Here is a 17,839-nt window from a genome sequence, read left to right as displayed (position 1 = left end):
ATGGCCTCATACTGTTGATTTTCCTTTATCCAACGTGGCTTGAGATGGGGTGTGCCCGCTAAAGCTCTGGTTAGTGGTTAACTAACCATGTCTTATTCATTTTTGTATTACCAGATGTCGTGGTGTTTGGCATAGAGCAGTTATTCAACAAATGTTTGTTGAATGGTTGTCAACATCCATTCTAGAATGATTTTCTCCCTCTTTAAGCCAAGAAAATGATCATCCATGACCGTATTGTAATTAGTGCCTTAGCGTCTGGTGGTATTAGGGTGGGATGCTAAAACTGGCTAGAGTGAATTTGAGGAAGAGACTTGAATTCCTCCCTGAGGTGAACTGTAAACCACTAGGTCATCTACAGTTGTGATTAGGTCTTCTCTCTCACGCCGTGGTGTATGCTTTGGGGAATTACTCTTGAGCTCCCATGGGTTGCAATTTTGGAAATTATCAGAAGCAACCACTTGTAATATTGTACCAGCAACAAGCTGCGTGGGAGGGAACGGTTGTCACTGGGTAACATCACATCACCTTTCCTTTCCTTTTCCACTGATAAGGCCATTTCACTGGGTCTCATTTGATGCCATGAAAAAGTATTGAACTTTGGGTCAAGAAACTGATTCTGCCCACATTAGCCATGAAATCTTGGGTAGGATAGTTAACCCCTCTGAGACTCCTTTCTTCAGTACAACTCTTCTACCTCACCTAGCTGTTTGAAGGATTAAATTGTTGCACTATGAATCAAAGTGGCTTCTAAGATGTAAGTACCATACAAGGAGGCTATTATTCCTATTATTATACTCTTATTATGGCAGGATGGTGGCCTCAAGTCTTTAGACTAAAGGAAACTCTTACGTCGTATGTGTGGAGATATATATATATATATATATATATATATATATATACACACACACACACACACACACACACACACACATATATATATATATTTGGAGGGTGGTAGTGTTAAGAAAATAAAAAAGAGCTCTTAATTACATAGTTTCTGATCTCATGTTCAGTTCTCTCTCATATATTCCAAGCTAGGTCTCCACAAAGAGTACTCTACAGCCTGGTAAAATATCTGATGCTAATGCAAATGAAAGTTTTCTTCACATTGTGATTTGCACTGGCAAAAGGGTGTTGTTGGATCTTTTGGGAAAAGGAAAGAAAATACTCTTGGTGGGAAGATCACCCTAGGAATATATTTTCAAATACAAAGGTGTTTATTAAAGGTATTAATGAATAAATAGTTCAGACTCTCCCCTTCCATCACTCACTTTGTCCTTCACTTCACTCCCCAAGAAGACAACTATGTTTCCCTATCAGTTTCTGGGCTTTTGCTTTGCAATCTGTGTAGTAGGGAGAGCTACAGAAGTGAAGAGAGACTAGACTGATTATATCAGAAAGGACTGATATGAAACCACAGCTGAATATATCTGGGAAAGAGCATCCCTACTGAGTTATACTTTCAGATGAAACGTGAGTAAATTTTACTTTTTGCCATGCAATGAAATTTCTCTTTTAGTACCCCTTCATGAATCTAGTAAATATTTAAATTGCTTTCCAATTCTCTTTTGAACTTTGGATTTCTTTACAATGTATTTTCCTGTTGAGACTAACAAAGAGATAGATAGTGATGCTTTATTTGGGTTGTACCGTCTATTAAACAGGTCCTTAAATGCCAGGTTTATAATCTAGGAACTATCAAGTGCCCTGTTGAGGAATTAGGAAATATACTGGCTCAGCATAATTTTGGAGAAGCAATGTCCCCAGACAAAGGGAACTGATAGTTTCTGTGGATTCAGCATCTCTTAAATACCAACATTGTCTTTATAGCTAAAATGCAACACAGATATTTAGAGGTATCCGAGGCAGACAGTGCCCAGCAGGAAAAAAAAGGAAGTCTTTGTTTTGCCTCATCTGTCCTTTCAAAACAATCTCCATTGGATTATCCATGCATACTACTGAAGTACCCAGCATGAGGCCAAAAAGTTTGAAGTCTATTTCAATTTTTTTAAATTGTTACAGAAATGTTCATAGCCTCCTATAATTGTATTCCAAAGTTATAACCTATCCTTTTGTGTGGAGATGGCAGTCTGCTTCCATTTGTAAACCACACATGTAAGAATAGGCCCTTAGCAGCATGTGAAAGACACTTCAATTTAATACAGTTTAATAAGGGCAATTATCTCCTGCAATACCACAGGTTGAGCCTAACGCTGCTTTGATCACAAGAATGTGGGCATTGAATCTGAAAAATACAGGGGAGACTCTGGTTGCTCCTGAAAAGCATCAGAAATGGAAGGAGTTGCCCATGGGGTAAGTATATAATATACAAAGTTTTGAATTACATAAATTCATTGCTCGTTATAAAAGCAATTAACACAGATCACTTCACATTTCCTCGATTATGTCAATTTATTGCCAACTTTAAAAAATAGAGCCTTGGTCTGATGGCTTGAAGACATAATTATTACACCTGGCTCTACTATTAACTAACTGTATAAGGTTGATAACATTTGGGGCCTCCATTTCTATATTTGTAAAAAAGAAACTCAGGTTGGAACGTTCGTGGTTGAATTTGGATGTTTTTATCTTTGGCCTTTGTTTTCCCGTTAAGTTCATTATAAGCACTTGCAGTTATGTGCTGCTGAATGGAAAGTGGGATTTATCCCAGGAGTTCTGATTTTTTTTTCCTTTGTCTAGGACAAAGAAATCCTTGTTTAGCTTTGAGTCCCAAAGCTTTCTTGAGTCTCTAGAAAGACAATATTTTTGAAAACTAAGTTTTATTGAGAGAAAAAATTTCTAAATAGAAAAACTTATTTTTGCATATGAAGTGGTCTGAAAATAGAACTTTACTAAAAGCAATAATGTACAGCCACTATGGAGAACAGTACGGAGGTTTCTTAAAAAACTAAAAATAGAACTACCATACGACCCAGCAATCCCACTACTGGGCATTTACCCAGAGAAAACCATAATTCAAAAAGAGTCATGTACCACAATGTTCATTGCAGCTCTATTTACAATAGCCAGGAGATGGAAACAACCTAAGTGTCCATCATCGGATGAATGCATAAAGAAGATGTGGCACATATATACAGTGGAATATTACTCAGCCATAAAAAGAAACGAAATTGAGTTATTTGTAGTGAGGTGGAGAGACCTAGAGTCTGTCATACAGAGTGAAGTAAGTCAGAAAAAGACAAATACCGTATGCTAATGAATGTATATGGAATCTAAAAAAAAAAACTGTTCTGAAGAACCTAGGGGCAGGACAGGAATAAAGACGCAGACCTACTAGAGAATGGACTTGGGGACACGGGGAGGGGGAAGGGTAAGTTGGGATGAAGTGAGAGAGTGGCATGGACATACGTACAGTACCAAATGTAAAATCGATAGCCAGTGGGAAGCAGCCGCATAGCACAGGGAGATCAGCTCAGTGCTTTGTGACCACCTAAAGGGGTGGGATAGGGAGGGTGGGAGGGAGACGCAAGAGGGAGGAGATATGGGGATATATATATATATGTGTAGCTGATTCACTTTGTTTTAAAGCAGAAACTAACACACCATTGTAAAGCCATTATACTCCAATAAAGATGTTAAAGAAATAAGAGCAATACTATAGCGAACATGCAGGATATGACAAAGAAATAAAAGCAATAGTATAGCGAACATGCAGGATATGACATAGGGAGAGTCCCTTATAGACAGGAAGGGGAAGTGGTGAGTACAGAGCCCTTCCAGTCCCCCCGCCACCAGAGGAAGAGGAGAGAGAGTTATAAAGAGACACAAATGACTTTGCATTTCCACTTCATGGAGGGAATACTTGAAAAAATGGAGAGAAGAAAGGAAGGAATAACAGAAACATTCCTGTATAGCAGGTCTTTCTCTTTGCTTCTGAGAGCACAGTCCTGAAAATTGATAGCCTTGTAAAGAAGTCCCACTCTTGGCCTGGTACCAGGTCCAACATGGTGCTTGAGCAGTGGAGTGGCAGTGACTATGGCACATACTAAAGACAGGTTCACAGGCCCTTCACAAAGGTGAAGAAAGGGGCCTGAGTTTCCAGGCTCCTCAGGTGGCCTGGAAGGGAGGACTGGTGTCTCAGGATAGGGCTGGGGCCTGCAGAGTGAAAGGATCTCTAGGGTCCTCAGAAGTGAGGGGAGCCACCATGAACTTCAACAGGGGGTACCAGCATAATACTTGGAAACCAGCTGCCCATTTGTTCAAAGGCTTTTGAACTAAATATTTTCTAGAAAGAGACTATTGTAAACTATTAGAGGCTGGTGGAATGAGCTCTTCAAAGCAAGCTAAGTTACAGCAAATAAACAAAATTTTAGGTTTCACACATTTCAATTTGTGACTATTAAATTGAGATCCTTCTAGACCTTGCTGCTTTGATCCACAAACTATTTTATCCACAGTACATGGGCAAGAAAAATGGAAAACCTGCACTGTGCTGTTAGTACTCCCAATTTTTAAGCTACTGCTTAGAAAAACTGAGCCTCTCCATAGGTGTAATCATCTTTTTGTGGTCTCTTAGACACTTAATTAACAATTTACTGAAATGATTGGGTGGTCAATGTCCACACTCTTGGAAAATTTGTGGGAAATGTCTGTTACATAAGCGTGCTCTCATGCTTATCTCCTGATTCCTTGTACTGTAATCCTCAAAATTCCTTTCCTGCTTTTAACCTACCCATTGACTATCTGATCCATTTCCATAGTAGGAGTCACTGATAACATATGGATAATAAACAAAAATTAAAACCTGTATCTTCTTTGTAGAACTGACATATTAGCTCCCTAGATCTCTGCTAAAATGTAACATTCAGCCAGGCAAAGCCTGATCACAACCATGCAGCTGGAAATCACCTTCCGCATGTGTAAGTGCCCTGCCCATGTTCAGTGTTGTAAGACAGTAAGCTCACAGGAGGCCCAGATGCCTGCAATCCATGGGGCTGAGCTGATACGACATTTGGCAGAGTACTCAGTTAGTGTTACTAGAAATGTCACACTGGTACATTCCCCCAGTAACATGATACTAACTAAAATGGGGATGGTTTCTTCCAAAAGCAGAGGTAACATACTTGAATTAGAGACTTTCAATTGTTAGGAGCACCTCTGGCCTTGCTTTCTACGCCTGCCACTTCAAAGACAGCATCATGGATAAGACACAATCAGTATTGAAGTATTTTTACAAATGCATGCAAGCCTTTCGTGTTTTCAAGGTATGCCCATCCTGAACCTGATTTTTATATTAGCCCTGTATCGATATTATTTTAGATGAAAACATTTATTTTGTATGCCACCTGAGCCAACTCAAAAGACAGGGATATTCATTCACAGAAATTGATATAAAGATGGGGTGACCTAAGCCCTATTTATTTATTAGTTTTTACTGTTCTTAAAAGGCACTTTAGGGCCTCCCTGGTGGCGCAGTGGTTGAGAGTCCGCCTGCCGATGCAGGGGACACGGGTTCGTGCCCCGGTCCGGGAAGATCCCACATGCCGCGGAGCGGCTGGGCCCGTGAGCCATGGCCACTGAGCCTGCGCGTCCAGAGCCTGTGCTCCGCAACGGGAGAGGCCACAACAGCTAGAGGCCCGCGTACCGCAAAAAAAAAAAAAAAAAAATCAATCAACAGCAACAGCTGTTGATCTTCCTCGGAAGATCCCTGGCAGCACATCACACACGCGGGCCTTAAAATGACCACACAGGATTGGAATCTTTTTTTTTTTTTTTTTTTTTGCGGTACGCGGGCCTCTCACTGTTGTGGCCTCTCCCTCTGCGGAGCACAGGCTCCGGATGCGCAGGCTCAGCGGCCATGGCTCACGGGCCCAGCCACTCCGCGGCATGTGGGATCTTCCCAGACCGGGGCACGAACCCGTGTCCCCTGCATCGGCAGGCGAACTCTCAACCACTGCGCCACCAGGGAAGCCCCATTGATCTTTTAACAAAATGTGATTTGCCTTGGTATAAAATTATTCTTTATAGGAATTAATTTAAAATTATCACAAATACTTTTACATTAAAAGTTATGAGACATATAACTCAAGAAAGCGTACTAACAAAACTTCAGGAAGGAGTCATAGACATAATGCCGTGCAGTGGAAGATTTAGTCCATTTAATTGGAAATCAGGAAATCTGGGTTCTAGTCCTGGTTATAAACTATGATTGTGACATTGGGCAAGTCACGTGATCTTTCCGGAGTTTAGATTTCTCACCTGAAAAATGAGGGAGCTTTCAAATCATGTTCTTTGAAGCCCTGGAAGTTCTTTGGTACAAATTTAAGCAGCTCCACTTTTGTTTTACAAATTGGGCTCCCAGGCAAGATATCATTGGAAGAAAGGGAACTCTGGCTAAAAAAACCCTTAAAACACTGGCCATCTGGATCTCTAGATTTTACTGATCTAAATATTCAGATAACAAATTACTTATTCCCTTTTGAGTCTTAACTCCAGGGTGATTTTCAAAGTGTTGAATAAGTGGTATGACACTGGCATCAAGCAACTGGAAAAGAGGGCAGTGAACCAGGACAAACTGGCTGGATATTGGTTCTGCCCTAGTGACGAGCTGGGTCTTCCAAAGGGAATGGGGATGTGACTTCGATTCTACGGGAATCCAGAATAGCTTTCACTGTTGCTGCTCAGGGTGCCGACCAGCTTAAGGTACCATCCAAGGAAATGAGAATTTAGCTACCTGTCTGGATAATATCTTCAGTTGTACCACACAAAAGCACAGGTAAGATTCAACTTGCAGTAGTGGAAAAAAATATGATCCAGCTAGTCATGAAACCCTGTAAGGTCACCTGTAGAAGTGAGAGCAAATGAAAAGTGCACAGAGGCCCTTTGGAGACTGTAAAGTGCTGGCTTTATATACACGAGTGACGGTATTACGTGTAACACACGCTTACCTCGTGGTTGCAGAAGCAGTAAATGACGGCAACAAAGAGTCCCTAAAAAGAGGAGGAAAAAGAGAGTTGAAATTATTTTTGTGTGCATTGTGTTGTCAGTAATCCATATAAACAGACGACCTGGAGAGGAACATTTCACTACGGCAATAGCAAGTCAGGGCTCGATGAAAGTCACTACCACTCATGTTCAGTGCTTCACTACAAGAATATTCCATTAGAAATGCCTTTTTCTCGTTAGGATTCTATTGCTTGGCTAAAAAGACTGCTCTCGTCAATCTGGTTAACATATTACGGCCTTTAACGTGGAGATTTATAGCAGAATATGCTGGTTACAGGGGATTTGAAAAGAATCTTTGTACCTAAAACTTTTGCAAGCACAAGTGTCACAGTCAGTGCATGGCTGTGGGCCTGACTCTGCCCTGTGTCCTCATGGTGAACTAGTGCAGTACTGTTCCCACAGCTAAGTCCATCTCTCCAATAAGGACGTGGACTAAGTAACTTCTGAGGTTCGGGTCACTACTCATAAGATTCCTTGTGCCTATAGAAATGGCCAAAATAATAGATCAGATTATTAAAATAATTCCTAAACTTAATTTTAAGCCCTATTAATCTTGACCTCTTTCTTCACATTAAGCCTCAGCAGTAGAAAATAAAACTAATTGGACATGAATAATTGAGACAGCAGAACTCTGGCCTAAGAGCCTGTAGCAGACCCACTTCTGCCTTAGGACACACCATGTCCCACCCTTGCTTTCAAAGTACCTCACACTGTGCCTTCAACGAGGCTTTGGATCTGAAGCAAAGTGAACGGAAACAAGGTAGCCACTCTCCACCCCTGTGTGGCAGACATGGGACCACCTGGGACGACCCCCAAGAGGCTGCTCCATTCTCTCCCACATGAGAAGAGACCTGGATACATTTCCCTATGTAGTCACTAAACTGTCAAAGATGGATTCCTGACATCCCTCTGACAGACGGAGGGTGACAGAGCAGGAGGCGTGGATGCTCTGTGCAAATTCATTACAGCTCCTGGAAAAACAATTCAATGTGTATTTATGAAAAGAGGGTCTGAAAATTACTGTATGGGAGACAGAGTATATGCGTGGGTGGGACCAGCTGAGGGTCCTGGGAGTAATGGGAAAGCAGAAGCAACAAAGTGCTCACAAAACCTGGTTTCCTTCACAGTTTTGGCTGTTGGCTTGGAGGCTGTAAGTTATGAGATTTTAGGTCAGCTTTAGAGTTATATCTCCTGACTTTGCCACTAACCAGAAAAGCCCATTTCCTTATCCTTAATAGGCATGAGAATGCTTACCTCACACATGAAGTGCTACATATTAGTGAATGGTAGCTATAATTATGATGATTTCTGATTGGACAGCGTGAGAGTGTCAGCCATACCCATTCTCTGTGGTCTGCCTGACATTGTAGGGATGGCTAAAATATAGGTATTCCAAGGTTCTGACCTCTCTAATCAGAGCCAAGGCAAGGAAGTGAAGTGACTGGAAACTGGCTTCCAGTTTAAGAGGGATATAGATGCCAGCTCGGGGTCCAGTGTTGGCATTTCACACTGATAGAAACATCTGCTTCTCTGCCCTGTGTTTTCATGGCATTAGCGACTATACTGATAATAATCCAGGTTGGAAAGCCAATTGGCATTGGTTACATTGGTCTTCAACAGTCCCCTCAATAAAGCAAAACCAAATGTGGCCCTCGGATGCTGGGGAGGGGAAGGAAAGCTCAAAAGCACTGTGGGAGGGACTTCCCTGGTGGCGCAGTGGTTAAGAATCCGCCTGCCAATGCAGGGGGACACGGGTTCCAGCCCTGGTCCTGGAAGATCCCACATGCCGTAGAGCAACTGAGCCCTTGTGCCACAACTGCTGAGCCTGCGCTCTACAGCCCATGAGCCACAACTGCTGAGCCCGAGTACCACAATTACTGAATCCCATGCGCCTAGAGCCCGTGCTCTGCAACAAGAGAAGCCACCGCAATGAGAAGCGTGCACATCTCAATGAAGAGTAGCCTCCGCTCACTGCAAGTAGAGAAAGCCTGCGCGCAGCAATGAAGACCCAACGCAGCCATAAATAAATAAGGGAATGAATGAATGAATGAAAAAAAGCACTGTGAGAGTAGCTCTGCAGTGGGTCAGTCTCTGGACAAATATATTTGTTCTCTAAAGATGTATTCTCAAAGCTCATACCTCCTGTTTCCTGTCTCCTTGCCCAATTTTAAGATTCAAAACGTGGGAAAGCAGACAGTGAGAGAGACAGAGAAGGTAACGTGTTACCTTCCGGGTAACACGTGTTCTAAAGGGTCATTCTCATCTCAGAGGAGCCCCAGAAAACTGTGGGCCCTGCACCAACTAGCTGAGTGAGTGGTTGCATAAGTGCTTTCCCTACCTGGAAGTGAATCAGAGAGTGCATCACGTAGTCGTAGATCCTTCCAAGCACTGGGTGGGAAGGTCTCCAGGGAAGGACGACGAACTGGACCCCCAGTAGGGGCACCAGGATCAGAGTGGCCCTCACCGCCTTCAGGTACATGTGCGATTCCTCCTCCTGGGATTCCTTCATTTTCTTCACAAGCACCCGGACGATGTTGAGCAAAAAGAAGAAGTTGATCTGCAAAGATATGATCGTTCTGAGCAAATTCTCCAGGTCAGCACCCCTGAAGGACACCACTTCCCTCAGTTCTCGTTTATCCAGTGTGGGGAGCAGATAGCACCTACACGGGACACAAGTGACTGCCTGAGAGGTAATATAATCGGCTCCGTGTTACGAGAACACGGAGCATCAGTAGAGCCAAATACTCTTACAGACGTGAATTAACATTTCCCCCCCTTTTTCCCTATATGAGAAAATAATTTCCTGTATATGTAAGTATATAAGGTTCAACTCTAAGGAAGGTATTTTATTCTTTATTTAGGTTTTTATAATTTTTACAAAGGAAGTCATAAATGACACTTTTAGATTTCTCTTTCTTATCTTTTCATTATGAAGATTTTTCCCTTAGGCAGGACTACTTAACTGAAAGTAAAAGGAAGGCTGAAAAATTTATCTGTAAAGCTTATGCAGTGGAGAAAGCTAACCCAGGCTTTTTTTCTAATAACACTTTTCAAAAGAAATCACTTCATTGAGGTATAATGTATATTCAATAAAATGGAGATTTTAAGTTTACATTTGGGAAGTTTAGACAAATGTATGTACCTGTGTAACAACCACTCCAAGCAAGAGAAGAGCATTTCCACCACCCCAGAAAGTCCCCTCTCGCCCCTTTGCAGTCAACAACTCCCGGACCCCACCTCCAGCAACTGCTGATTCCTATCATCACAGAAATGGAGTAATATATGGTGTGTATTCTTTTGTGTCTGGTTTCTTTGGTTTAACATACTATCTGTGGGATTCATTTGTGTTGTGTGTGTTGGCATGTCATTCATTTTTACTGCTGAGTAGTACTGCATTATATAAATAATACATATACATAATTTGTTTATTCATTCTCCTGTTTATGGAAATTGGAATGGTTTCCAAAATTTGACTGTTATGAATAAGCATGCTGTGAATACTTGTATACAAGTCTTTGTGTGGGCATGTTTTCATTTCACTTGAATAAGTATCTAGGAGTGGAATGGCCTGTTCATATGGTAAGTGTATGTTTAACTTTGAGAAACTGCCACGCTATTTTCCAAAGAGGTGGCTTCATGTTACATTCCCTCCAGCATTATATGAGAATTCCAGTTGCTCTTCACCCTTGCCAACACTTGGTACGGTCACTTTTTAATATCAGCCATTCTAGTGGATCACAAATTACTTTTGGCTGTGAAGATTAGTTTTAAAACCAAGGTTGTTTTTAAAATTTAATTGATCATTTATTTTAAAATAATTAGAATAATTCTTCTACCTGGAATAGAAGTAAATGTTATTACCCCAAAAATTCAAGAAAGGAAAGAGACCTTTAATAAAAATTGAATTCTTATGGGGTGTTGTGTCAATATTCAAGACCCACGTTAGTAGGTCCTTGTGAGTGCAGTTGAACTAGTAAGTACACCACTACTCTGAAAAATGGCAAAAGAAATTGAATTTGCATTGGAAAGGCCAGGAAAGTTAGGAGACAGCCCGGGTGATAACCCAATTTCATCAGTTACTAATGGATGCTGCTTCAGTGCAGGAGCAGAATATGGTCTATGACTCCGACTGTTTTTATTTTTCTTACTCTTACCTGAAGAAAACACTATCTTTGAGGTTAATGGGGAAAATAATGTCTAAATTTTAAATTTGATGGTTCTGATGATGGCCAACATACAGTAAACCATGGGTGGAAATAAAGAGCTTGCATATAGATTCAGACAGTCATATTTTCTCCTGGCCCAACTTCTTACTTAGTCATGTGATCTTAAGTGAGTTTACTTGAGTCTTTGGGTCTAGTTTTCCTAATGAGTAAAATGTCTCAATGTATCCACTTGGAAGGTCTGCTATTAGTAACAGCATGGCAAGGTATGTGAAGCGCCTGAAATGCTCTAAGTGCATGTTCAGTAGTAGTTATGATGATGGCTCATGGACCAAAGGTGAAATGGAAGATGGTTTAGTTTGGCAAAGCCCAGGGAAAAATGCTGCAGGGGGACTTTGTGGTCTTTCGCTTTCTTATCAGCAACATCCTGACCTTTGGTCTTTAACTAGGAGAATTTATAGAATTGTTGGAAAAAAAAAAGAACACCTATATTGTTGCTATGGCTTGTATAGAAATGACCTTATGCCCCTCCACCCAATTGTAGTAAATAAAAATCATTTTTAAAAAGACTCAAATTGTTCTTATTATAGATTATCATTGAATTAACTGTTAATAATGGATTTAAAAAGCAATTCTCACCACTAATGCCCCCATGACAGGACCATGGATGATGTAAAGCAGGTTCGTGTCCACACTCAGCCAGCAGCTAAAAAAAAGAGGAGGGAATACATCAATACAATTGCATTTTATTTTCAAATATGTTAACTAAGAACCACAATACTTACTTGTCATTGAATAACAGCGCCCTTGCGATAGCATGGGCAGTGGTTGGCACCAGCGGGAGCCCTAAAATGTGAAAAAGTACAAAAGCTGTAACTACAGTTTTATAGAAATTGTAGTTTACTTTCAAGAATAGTGGCAAATTTAATGTTTTGTCAACATATTGCCCTGATTTTTTGTGCAGATTATCTTTGGTCAAACCAGGTAAAAATGCTCTTAGTTAGAACATCATGTGCTGTCAGAGAGTTTGGTTAACAGCATCCAGATAATTAAAAGCCTTTCACAAATTATCCAGTGTGGTAGGTACATTATTATTCTCACTATGACCATAATACCATTGTTATGTCTATGATGATGATGATGACTATTAATTGAGACCAGAATGCTTTTCATTGTGTGTGAACTGGGCTCTCTTACACAGGGGAGGTGGGTTGTCCTGAAGGGAAGGGACCTGAGATGGCATATGAAAGCCATAGTCTGATTGCTCCAAAGACTTCTTTGTGCTCTCAGTATTTCTTCCGGGCTTTTTGTTTTTCTGTTTATATCATGTGCATTGATCCTATTTTCTTTCAACAAGAACACTTCAGAGTAGCTAGTACATACCCTACCCTCTGTAAGTTCTGGCTCCAGGACCTTTTATTAAAGCCGCTCAGAATCTACTTCCCTGAGTAAACTTGAAGAACGAGTCAAAAACAGCTTTGAGTTTATAAATGGAACGATGGAGATAGCTGCTGGGGATGCATCCTGTCAGTCTGAATCTTTTAAAAATCAACCTTTATTCTATAAAAGTAATCTAGAGTAAAGTTGTAACTTTTGTAAAAAAAAAAAAAAAATTCTTTTTCTCAAATATACCCATGCACAATAGAAAACTTTTTGATTTGGTTGACGCATTTGTAGACAGAGTTTTTAAAACTACTATCAGTTAAGAAATGTGTCTCAGAAGTGAATCAGACCTCCACACTTTTATTTTCTGTGAATTATATGCAAAAAGAGACTCAGAACATTGAGTTTTCACCAAAGAACCATCTCAGCTTCTTAACTCATGAAGCATATAATTCAAAATAGGACCATCAAATGTTTGACTTCGAAGAATTTTGAGTCTATTTAACACAAAACATGATTGTGTTTTATTCACAGCAGTTCTAACATCCCACTCAGGTTTAGAATCAGAAATTCACTGACTTTACTTTGAAATACACATTTTAGAATTAGACAGCAAGAGAGGCAATATGGAGACTTCACTTCCACCTTGTCATTTTGTAGAAAGGAAAATGTGATTCTTACTTAATACAGAGAAGAGTATAGACCCATATCTGTTAATTCCTAGGGCTCTTCACCTGCCTCTAGCCATGATGTCACTTTTTACAGTTTATTTTTTCTTTCCTTTTCCTCTTCTTCCAGGCTTCAAGCGTCATAACAACCTTTCCCACCCAGTAAAGATGGTCAGAGTAAGAATAATCCTCTCTCCCCAGGATTCTTCTTCAGGAGTGCTGGATAAATTCTACTTGTTCATTATAAAAGCCCATGGGTGGGGGAGTTCCTTCTTTGATTTATAACAATGGGAGAAACAGCAAGGCGAAGAATCAATCTGAAGAGGGTTGTAAAATAAATGATTTTTCTGAGAACTAAACTTCAGTGTTTGAAGTTACTTCGATCTGAGAGAAATTGACCAGTAAGCCATCCAGTGCAGACTTGTAAGGAAGTAACTACTGAAAGAAGCCTTTTTTCATTTTCTGTTGGGGGGAAGTTCACCACCAGATACTTTTCACCCAGAGGGTGATGTTCATACTGTCTCTTATAATTCTTTGAGATGGAGTGGGTAATATTACAGCTGAAATGAATGGATGAGATGTACGTCACCTGCAAACAAAGTTAGGTCTTAGGACGTAGCTTTCTTGGGTCAAACTTTCTGCTGTCCCACTTTCAAACTTTTCAAAACATAGGTTACACCTTATTTCATGGCATTGGAGCTAAATTTTAGGAGCCATCGTACTGTTTTGGTGTGAAAATAATTTCAAAAGGACAATAAAAATATCCACTAGAAATTTCTTCTCTGCTCTATTAAATTCTTTAAAGTTTCTGTGAAACTATTTTTGTTGAGAATTTATTTTGGTTGTAATTTTACTTGTTTTCCTCCCATCCAAAGATAATGCTTGCCTGAAGTTCTAAGAGAAGGCTATTGCTTTAAAAGAAGTCATCATAGCTGTCTTACAATTTTGTTCTCAGAAGTGAGATGTGGTACTGTGATTTTTGAATGGTAAAGAGTTTGGTGGAATTTTAGTGTGTGCAGGAGTGGAGAAAGATAGATTTAGCCCAGGCATGCTAAAAAAAAAAAATAATTACATTTTAGAACTATACTTGTTGACTATCTTTCTAAACATCTATGGGAATTTAAATCCTTCTCATTCTTTTAAATGGACGATTCTGTGCTTACCTTACTGAATGTGATATTCCTTAGGATTCTACTTGAATCATTCTGATAAAGTTTTAAGTATTCTCTGATTAAGATATCCCATAAATATTTTACTTATTTTCATTACCTTCTTTTTGATACAACAGCTTGTTCTTTTTTCCTTTGAATTGTAACACACATGAACATGGGTGTTAAGCAGATGTCTTCAAAGAGCTGACTACGATGATACTAAAAGTTTTATAACGAATTCACAGTGCATCAGTATGGAAAGAGCAGTAGAAATTGCTCCTTCCAGGGTGCTCTCATCTCTGCTGAATGTCACAAGCAAGAATAAATTTGCAGCCTTTTGCTTCCATGAGAAATTTTCTGAGTGTGGCAGACAGATGTTTTTAAATAGTCAAAATTGGGACAAGAAGTATGCCATACATTTTACTTCAAAGGAAATAAGTAAACTAGATCAGACAGGAATGGTGTCTGGGGGGGGCCGGGGGGATGTTATTTTCAGGTTTTCAGTTTGAAGGCATCTGACCAGTACCAATCATTATTATTGTGATAATCAGAATTGCTATTGGGGGGAATTAAATTGTAGCTAGTTGATTCCTGGCATGACCAATTTCAGAAGACTAGAGATCACTGGGAAGGTATGTATGAAGCTGAGAAGGGCAGGGGAAGGAAAGGCTGGGACTAAAAGAAAAAACAACAAAAAACAAGTTTGATTGTATGCTGGCCTGTTTTGAGGACAGGGAGAAACAGGAGGACCTAGCACCTGAGGGGGATGGGCAGGATAGTCACAAGCTTGATTTCTAACCTTACTGGATGGTTAAAAAATCCAGGATGCTGGGCTGTTGCCAGGATACAGCCCTTTTAGTAGCCCTGCTGCATTCTGGCTCTTGACTTCCATGAGATGCTCTAGAGTGTGAGAATTTCTCTTTCTGACTAAATTAGAATATCTTATTATCTGTTACTTACAACCAAAGAGCTGTAGCATCATCAGTTCAACTTTGAGGCAACCCAAATATCTGCCCTATTGACCCACCATTAAAGGATTATCCCATTGGGTTCGGGTAATGTATTGATACTTGGTTAAAATCCATGTGTTCCTATGAGGGAGGGTTGACCAGTAAACGAATATTGCATAGGGCCATCCCTGGAGTAAATTGTGGAGAAGACTTTGGGCTGCTTACATGGCTTCCCTGAGGCATTTCTTTACAGTTGGTAACAATAATTGTTGGGCAGGGGTTTAACTACAAAGTGTGATGTTTTCAGAAAGTCTTCGGATTATCCTCCCTCATGAAATTTTGCCTCTCTTATGGATATTTTTAGGGGCTCCCCCAAACGCTGCATTAAAAGTCAGGCTTAGCTGAAGGCAATCCACAGCTTCTGCTCCAAGAGTCATAGTCACCCTGTCAGTGGAGAGTAAGGGCAGCTCTTGGCTCTACAGACAGTGTGGAATGGCCCTCGGGATCCTCCTCCACTCTGGAAGTTTCACTGCATGTGTTTTTGTCCCAGAGCTTTGTCCCTCTCACTGCCTTACTATCTGTCTGCTTCCCTTCCACCAGTGGAGCTGTTCTTTTAGCAGCCCTCGGGGAAAGGGAACAATTCTAGAGAGTCCCCAGGGACCTCAGCACCCTTAGTCAATTTGTACAGAAGTAGGCACACCTCACAAATCACGTGACAGCGGCTTTTAGAGGAAGCTGTCTCAGAAGCTGTCCTCTGAAGTGACAGCTCAGAGAAGCAGGCAGCCCAGAAACCCAGGCGTGGAGATTGATCCTGCCAGAGAAAGGGGTTCATGATGGCGGATTACCTACAACGATTCCTGTATAAAAAATCACCACGTGTTGAGGGGCTCCATGGTATTGTTGTATCAGATACAGGCGGAGTGCCTTTCATTAAAGTGGCCAATGATAATGCCCCAGAGCATGCTTTGGGACCTGGTTCCTTGTCTACTTCTGCCCTTGCAACAGACCAAGGGAGCAAACTTGGATTTTCAAAAACTAAAAGTATCACCTGTTACTATAACACCTACCAGATTGGTTCAATTCAATCGTTTACCTTTGGTGGTGAGTTTCATAGCCAGCAGCAATGCTAATACAGGACTAATCGTCAGCCTAGAAAAGGAACTTGCTCCATTATTTGAAGAACTGAGACAAGCTGTGGAAGTTTCTTAATCTGGCAGTGGTTTCTAGGTATACCTTATCTTCATTATGACAGACACAGTGTCAATCCAGCAATCTGTAGACTACAGCAACACTTGTATCCACGGACTCAAGAAAGGGCCCCTTTTTCCACCTTACACTAGAGAAAGAGCCTATAGATAGAATTTATGGACAGACTGATTGTCATTTTTGCTTGTGTAGGGCCTTTTCTTATTTGTGAGGTCTGGGGATTCCACAGAAATGGTTCAATCTATCACAGCTCCTATGGAGTTAGTCCAGTCACCAAATACGCATGAGATTCTATTCGGTGGCTCAGAATCAAAATGATACTTTGATCCACGTGAGCCATGAAGTGCTCTCTATTGTACAATATGCCAGGCCTGCAGAAGGAAGCGGACTCTTTTTATTGTGAATGGTGAGAACATATTTTTCTTCATATTATTTTCTTTGCATTGAGTGTGAGGAAGATTAAAATAGCTTAGTAGAAGTAATAGAATCAGTACAATCACTAACTTTCCTTTGTATATATTACTTCGCAGTACAGGTGAGTATTACTAACTGATTTGATTCTTCTCAGAGGGTGCTGCTCTTTAATGGAAATGAAAATGATAGCTGATCGTTTTTTCTTCTATTCTGCCTTCTATAACCAATCGGTGTTTTTTAATGTTTGTGTATTCTTTATAAAATTTAGATGTGATTCATTATTGAATTGTTTCCAATATTGGTATGTATGTAAACATGGTAGTATAGCCCTTTTTTTCATACTGGAGTATAAATAAAATAGTATTTTTAAAAGTACAGTTTGAGCACTACATAGGTTTTTTTCCCCCAGACTGTTTTTAAACGTTTAAAGACTACAATTAACTTAATTCACTCTTTCAACCACATGAATAAGTGACTGTTTCTCGTCTGGTATGGAGACTGTTTCACCTAACATAAACTGTCAATTGGAAAATAAACCTCATCCATGAACCTTGAAAAAAAAAGAAGAAGAAGTAGCCACACCTCAAACAGTCCCACCATACGCTTTTCAAAGCCATTGCCATGCACTGTGAGGTCAGGTAGGTTCTACTTGGAGGCCCATGTGGTTATGTCTGTTGCTTAGCTGGACTCCACTTCCTGAACCTTCACTAGAGGAGTCCTGCTGATGGATTGACAGGAAGGAACACTCTTGAGGAAGGGAAGTGGGTCCAGGGTAGGGGAGTACAGAATTCAAAATGTGAAATTCTCCTTTGCTCTACAAACAGGTGATCAATAAAACTGAAGAGGGTCTAATCAGATCTCTCAATCAGCACATGTTTTCAGTCCATCTGTTAACTGGGTTTGTTTCCTGAAGACATTCTCATAGTCATACCCCTCCT

General features: G+C 40.5%; 1 protein-coding gene and 1 pseudogene across 1 annotated transcript in view; one reads left to right on the top strand and one right to left on the bottom strand.

The window, feature by feature from the left end:
• The window catches only part of CALCR (calcitonin receptor), a 150,106-nt gene that overhangs the window by 2,646 nt on the left and 129,621 nt on the right, over positions 1 to 17,839 (bottom strand). Inside the window, exons 10-13 of the mRNA XM_067746397.1 lie at positions 11,915 to 11,975; positions 11,769 to 11,835; positions 9,305 to 9,523; positions 6,909 to 6,950 (exon numbers count right to left, since the gene is read on the bottom strand). Of these exons, the coding sequence (XP_067602498.1) occupies positions 6,909 to 6,950; positions 9,305 to 9,523; positions 11,769 to 11,835; positions 11,915 to 11,975 (389 nt within the window). The remainder of the gene's footprint in view (positions 1 to 6,908; positions 6,951 to 9,304; positions 9,524 to 11,768; positions 11,836 to 11,914; positions 11,976 to 17,839) is intronic.
• LOC137228587 (ragulator complex protein LAMTOR3 pseudogene) lies at positions 15,814 to 17,392 on the top strand (annotated as a pseudogene).

Source organism: Pseudorca crassidens, chromosome 8 (assembly GCF_039906515.1).
Source record: "Pseudorca crassidens isolate mPseCra1 chromosome 8, mPseCra1.hap1, whole genome shotgun sequence".
Lineage (NCBI taxonomy): Eukaryota > Metazoa > Chordata > Mammalia > Artiodactyla > Delphinidae > Pseudorca > Pseudorca crassidens.
This window is presented reverse-complemented; position numbering and strand designations above follow the sequence as displayed.